Here is a 7,082-nt window from a genome sequence, read left to right as displayed (position 1 = left end):
GGAAGAATAAAAAGCAGACGGTTGTGGCTAGAAGCAGTGCTGAAGCCGAGTACAGAGCCATGGCACACACTACATGTGAATTAGTGTGGTTGAGGAATCTCCTACAAGAAATCGGGTTCCACATGGATAAACCTATGAAGTTGTACTATGACAATCAAGCTGCGCTCCATATCTCATCCAACCCTGTTTTTCATGAGAGAACAAAGCACATAGAGATTGATTACCACTTTGTGAGGGAGAAGGTTCTTACTGGAGAGATAAGCACAGATCATGTAGGCTCAGGTGATCAGTGGGCAGATTTGTTTACAAAAGCCTTAAGCTCAGGGAGAGTGAACTATATATGTAACAAGCTGGGATTATATGACATATATTCTCCAACTTGAGGGGGAGTGTTAGAGTTAGCCGAATAAGGGTAGATTAGTCAACTCACCTTGGTTAAGTTATGAGCTTATGTGGTAGTCTTATTAGAGGCTCTCTATCCCATACTTAAGTAGGGGTAGTTTAGTCCTTGTACATTTAATTAGAGCCTAATCACTATTAAGAGGTCGACTGATAGGGTTTAGCTATCAGGTTCGACAGTTCTTTCATCTTCTTCTTCTTCTTCTCTTCTTCTTCTTCTTATTGGTTCAGACTACTGTAGCAATAGTAGAAACAATATATAATAAAATGAAATTTGATTTCATAATATTTATTTTATAATATACAATATATTATATGTTATAATATATAAGAGTATATATTATTAAAATTCAGTTTTAACCAAAAATCAAATTGAAAATTTCAGTTTTGGTTATTTCGGTTTTTCTATAATTCGGTTTCATTTTTTTAGTTCGGTTTTTAAAATTTTGGTTTATTTAGTTCTATTTTTAACTGAATAAACTGAATGCTCACCCCTATGTGTGTGTGTGTGGGGGGGGGGGGGGGGGGGCAGTGAAGACAAAACAAGTATTCAGTTCAGCCACATAGATGTTGCCAAATGACCCCTAAATCTTTTCTCAAAAGATAATCATATTCTGAGAGCTCTAGCTTCCCAAGCAAGCATATATGCGTTTGCTGAGTCCCCTTGAAAAGGGGGGGATCTATCTGCAACCAGAAAGAGAGCGGAAAAACACCCAAATTCTATGCAGTATGCACAACAAGACAGGAGATTAATAGATAGGTTCTCACCATTGCCCCTACACAAGAAGCAAATATGAGGAGAAAGGCAAACAAAAGCCCTTCTTCTCTGTATCATATCACAAGTATTTACCCTACAAAGGAAAATTTCCCAGCAGAAGGCTTGAATTTTAGGGGGGATAGGCTTACACTATATCTCTTTCACCCGGAAGTCCACCCCTTGAGTGGTAGATGAGGCAAGGGATTTGTAGAAGGTAGAGCAAGTGAAGAGGCCATCTAGGGAAGGCAACCAAATTCTAGAGTTCTCAAGGGAAGGGTCCAAAGAAACTTGTCTTAGAGTGTCTAAGAGGTGAATCAAGGAAGAGCATTTGTTTTCTCTAAACTCTCTTCTGAACCCCAAGTTCCAGTCCATCCCAGTTGGAGGTGTTCCCTATTTGAAGATGATTTCTCCCTTAAGGAGAGACAAAGCAAAGAGATCAGGATATTGATCTTTAAGTGGAATTTCACTCACCCACAATCCTCCCAAAACCGAATTTTGTCACCCCTTCCCACATCAAACATGGTGGAATTAAGAAAGTCTGGGTACACTTCACGAATCGCTTTCCATGGGAAAGCTGAAGAAGAATGAGGGGCTAATTTTGCCTTCCAACCCATGAATGTTTACTATTACCTTGTGCCACAGCCTATCACTCTCAAATGGGAATCTCCATAACCACTTACCCAATATAGCAGTGTTTCTAGAGATAATGTTTCCTATCCCTAGACCTCCACTTTCTTTGGGCTTACTGACCTGTTCCCATTTAACTAAGTGATCCTTTTTGTCCTCTCCTGGTTCCCAAAGAAAGCCTCTCATATACTTCTCTAATTGTCTTACTATTTTGACCGAGATACGGAAGGTGGAGGAAGTAAATGGGATATATAATTAAATATTATTGAATTTGATTGGGGGTGAATCCATATTTAATCCAATTATAAACAGATTGAATTTAGATTGCATTAATCAGATTGGATTCATATTTGAATTTGGACAAATGGATACCATTTGCAAACCCATTCTGGTGCACTTCCGGAGTCTTTTTCATTACTCAAGTCAGTGGGTGGTTTCAACCCTATTTTGCTAGATTGAGTAGGAAAGGGAACAATTGGGAAACTATGCTTCTTGTTAAAATTTAGTTATTTATAGTTTCTAATAGCACAATGAGAAATGCTTACATGAAGACGTGAAAATGGCACAATAAGAATATCTATTTACATGATCCACCTATATCCCACTCCCACTAGGTAAAATACGTTACATAGTCTCCTGCTGGTCGTAGCGGAGACTTGGGATCGAGTCCCGCCTGCACCTGGGTTGGGGGTTGGGGGATAGGCTACCCCCTATTGTATAGCCCTTCAAAAGAAAAAAAAAAAAGAAAGAAACGTCTGTTTCTAAAATCCAATAGCGTATTGATATATTGACATCACATTGTCAGGAAATTAAGCTCTCAATGTAACTATGGAAAAGGGTGGTCTGAAAGCCTAGCGGAATTAAGTTTAGACAATAAATGCAGCTTGCAAAAATAATACAATTTTTAGACAAGTTCCCCTTCAGAATGATTTATCACTATAATGATTGGAATTAGAAGAAAGTGATTATTTTTGCCATGTGTTAATCTTTTACAGAACATATGTGATAGGTATATAAGGGCATCTTTTTTTTTCTGCTTCTTTTATTTCCTTGATAAACACTGTGTTGGAAATTATAAGAAATTGGTTTTGACATAATAAACAGATGCACTCATGTTGGAGTTGTGCCATCTCATGTATTTGGAAGCTTGATAGTCTTTTTCTCCAAGTAGATTGAGAAAAATTTTCCCTTTCACCAAAACTTGTTTCTAATTGTATAAAAAAGTAATAAACACCATTTTGATATTGCCTCAAACAGGGTCAGCTGATGCAGATGACAATGATGGTAACTCCCAACTTCAATAAGGAGTTGCATTATCTGAATAAGGAAGATAGGCTTCTCCGCTGGCTCTTAGTAAAGCACAGGGATGTTAAATTTGGCCTGGACTTGATGAATGAGGATGGCGGTAAGGATGACCTGGGCAGGTTTCAAAGAAGTAGTTTGTTTGGTGATGAGGACATTGATAAAGATGATAACGATGACGATGATGAGGAATATGAAGTGGAGGAAAGCAAAGAGCAAGAAAAATGCTAGCCAAACTCGTCTTTATATTCATAATCATGTTAACCAACATTGAATGTTGATCGTCACATTGGAATCTTGTTCTTCTTGAGCTAATATCTGAACTTGGTTGCATAAATGAATGCAGAATACAATAGAAAATTGATATAGATATTGAAGGGAAAACCAAGGTCATTTTCATTTGCAAAGATTACTGTTGAAACTTTTTATATGCAAGACACATGGAGACATGGAGAGCTTCATGACTTGTTCCCTTCCCCTTTTTAGGCTTTTAAAAAATAAAAATTATTGATTTTTATTAATAGGTGAGACAAGGGGGAGTATCAAATTTTATACTGATGAGGCAATTCAATATATATATATATATATATATACACACTGATGGGAGATGGAAAGGCGTTACAAAACATACTCATTGCCTTTTTTAGTATTTACTCATTGCTTAATATATGTGGTTTCTACCCAAGAGAGAGGTGGAGGACTAACCTCAGTATCTGCAAGGGGATGCTAATGCCACACGCATAAGAAATGAACATTGGTTGGGGGATGGGTTAGCCCCCGTTGTATCGCCCTTCAAAAGAAATAAAAAAAAGGAAATTAACATGGTATCTATGAATTCAATTCAGCGGTTGATTTGGAATATTGTCATTATGTACAGCGAAGTACTGTTACTAGGAAATGCATGTGTGGATGCTATCTGCATTTCTTATTGGTAAGATTAGCATTATCCTATTTCTTATAGAATGAATAAAACAACAATAACATTAACTACCAACATTCAATTTGTTCCAGCATTCTCTAAATTGTAATACCAACTACCAAGTTCATGAGATGTGATAACATTACTGTTTAAATTAGATGGTAATAGAATCCAATACGTATGTGGATATTCCTGGGGATGATCCTCTCTAGTTGCTACCTTGCTTTGTGGGCTAAATTCATGAGTTGGTCTGTGGGATAATTTTGACCTGATCAGGGGTTTCATCATTTTCGTTCACCACCCGTTTGGAATTTGGAGGTATCGAAGAGAACTGTTTGGCCTCATGATCAGCACATTTTCGGTGGGATCATCAAATGGCCAATCAGATTTCACAATCTAAATGAGCGCATCACAGCATTAGTATTGATTCTATAAAGTACGCAGTTTTAGTACAAATTTATATTTATATATATTTAAAAATTACAGTGGGTTGATGTATGTTTTACACTGAATTACTTCACATAACCTGTAAAATGTTGATATTTAGTGCATGCTTATACCTTATTTATAGAGTCAATTGAGCAGTGGAAATTGTGTATGCCCGATTTATTTGGGAAGAATGAAATAAGGCTGTTTTCAAAAGAGTTAAGCCAGACCCAAGAAGAGTTCAATACTGGAGCTACCAGTACCTATCAATTTCAGCATCGGAAGTACTCCCAACTCCTAAGCTGCAAAATACAGCATCATTCATGCATAACAATACTTGTTTTTCCATTTATGTTATTTATGTTGATGATTCTTGTGTAAATTTGCATGAATCCACAGTAGGATATGTTCTTTTCTCGCCTTCCGACTCTTTCATTGTGACAATTGGAAACTTTTGCATTGCTCAACATGCAGTACAGGCTGAATGATGGACTCTCCACAGGACTCAGATATTTATGGATGCCCAACCTATATAATGAAGGACATCAGTACAACTAAGAAACCAAGATGGGAAAGGAGGCCTCTTATCTTTTACAATCTTTTGATTACTATCAATTTGTATATATACCTAAGGAATATGATACAGCTGCACATAATATAACAAGAGACTAAAGCTAGGATGATAAGGAGAGGTATGGAATTCCAAGATATGGAACCGAGCTGGCTGAGAGATCTGTGCACTCACCCAGCCCTGGAACAAAACTGTACTGTTTTCAAAGCTTGATTAGTGGTCTCTTTTTTTGTGCCAAAAAATAAAAAGATAATATGTAGGTTTCAATGCCATATGATACTGATATCCATGTCCCTTGATATTTGAATCTTTCTCTTAAGTCAACTGCAGCTCACAAGATAGCTACATCGAAGATTTACGGTTGAATTTTTTGCGAGAATATGCAACTGAATCTGAAACACTGGTTTGATTTTGGAGGTGGGGAGAGTATTTTGACACGTTAGAAAGCATGGATAAAATCACCAATCCAACCCCCTGATAAATGAGTTGGTTGGACGGATTGCATAGGTTGGGTCGAGAATTGCAACCCCTGTTTTTTCAAGAAGAGAATAACATTATTCATCTATACCAATTTTCCATGCAAAATCATTGAGAAAAGGGTTCCTTTTCATCTTCACTTGTCCAAAAAGCTAATACCAAGATAATGAAGTGATCTTACAAGCCTATATTAACACTTTTTTGATAAGGATGGCCTTTACCTGAAGATAACCATTTATGTTTGGCCTCACCCTTCTGACTGCCCAAAATACCTCCCAGCAATCGTGACCAGTATGTTCAGCATCACAACCTCGTCATCGGATTCAGATTTTCCAGCTCGCAAGCTTGCACACTTTCTAAGTAAACTTCGCATTGATGCAGACATGTCAGCATCAAAAGGAGTATCTACGGATGCACATAGAGCAAATAACCATGCACAATCATCCCAAGACAAACCGTTTTTGGTTTCTAACGAGTGTATGTGACTCTTAAGCATCAAAGCTCGAGATATGAAGTCCATTCCTAATATTGCAGGCAATGTAGGAGCTCCATCAGTTAGATCTGACTGGTGGTGGTTACCTGTAGTTTTGAGAATGCAACTCTCAAGAGGCTGGCAGTTGTTGTCTTCACCAGAGAGTGTGAGTAGTTTCTGGTTATCAGAACCTTTAGGCCCAAAACTCCCAAGATGCTGGCAGGTCTCAACTTCATCAATAGTCGTAAATAATTCCAGGTCTTCAAAATTGTTAAGATCAGTACTATCACAATGCTTTTGCAAGCTGGTAGTTTCAATTGCAGTCACCAAAGGTTGCATGCAGTGAGAGTATCTGTTACTAGTACTTCCAATATCCAACAGAGCCTGAAATTATTAAAACAAATGGAAGAAATTAAGCCAATGCTGAAAAGTCAAATAAATAAGTGAAAGCGCAGAAAGCATGCTCTTGCACATGCACACAGACACCCACACCCACATCCATGCACACAAACAGCTGTCTAATGTCAATTTGATAGAAAAGGAACTCGGGATTAATCTGGTAAGGCATTTAAATGGTACAAATAATTTGACTAATTCTAAGAACCAATCAACCAGTGCAAGTCACTAAGTTCTGTTGCTATTAATTGAGCTCTTCCCCCTATGCATAAAGAGCCCCCCACCCCTCAAAAAAGGAAACATGAATGATACTTTTCATCCATAAAACAGGGCTCTTTTTTTTTTTTTTTCTGTTATATGACCTTCACAGGGTTCAAAAACTTAAAGCACCAAAATTTATGTTTTCATCGAGCAACAGAATTTTGTCCTGCAGACTATTTAACAATGTTAACCCTGATGCTGTGTTTGGTTTGAAGGAAAAAGTAGGGAAAGGAAGGGAGAGGTAGGGAAACCTTTACAAAATACAGGTTTCCTTACCTTTCCCTTTGTTTCCCTAACTTCACCTTCAAAACCAAACATAGCATAAGAGTTATGCCCCTCAACAGACTGATTTTCCTTGATAAGATTCCCAGGACATTTAGCTGCAACGCCTACAACAAAACACAATATAGGCTGATCCTGTCTGTGACATAAAATAAAATATAAATTCACAATTTCTTGGTCTAAAATGAGGTTA

The 7,082-nt window shown here is 37.5% G+C and overlaps 1 protein-coding gene across 2 annotated transcripts in view; it reads right to left on the bottom strand.

Moving 5' to 3' along the window:
• Positions 1-4,448: 4,448 nt before the first annotated feature.
• LOC104595033 (uncharacterized) overlaps positions 4,449-7,082 on the bottom strand; it is a 49,302-nt gene continuing 46,668 nt past the window's right edge. The window contains exons 4-5 of one of the 2 annotated variants that reach the window (XM_088898623.1): positions 5,700-6,334; positions 4,449-4,958 (exon numbers count right to left, since the gene is read on the bottom strand). In XM_088898623.1, the coding sequence (XP_088754749.1) occupies positions 5,726-6,334 (609 nt within the window). In that variant the 3' untranslated portion in view covers positions 4,449-4,958; positions 5,700-5,725. Of the gene's footprint in view, positions 4,959-5,564; positions 6,335-7,082 lie in introns of those variants that run through there. The other variant, XM_010255581.3, reaches the window with a different exon arrangement.

The sequence above is a fragment of the Nelumbo nucifera genome, chromosome 2 (assembly GCF_055504915.1).
Source record: "Nelumbo nucifera cultivar China Antique chromosome 2, China Antique-T2T, whole genome shotgun sequence".
NCBI classification, from domain to species: domain Eukaryota; kingdom Viridiplantae; phylum Streptophyta; class Magnoliopsida; order Proteales; family Nelumbonaceae; genus Nelumbo; species Nelumbo nucifera.
The sequence above is the reverse complement of the archived record's forward strand: the minus strand, read 5'-3'. Positions and strand labels throughout refer to the sequence as shown.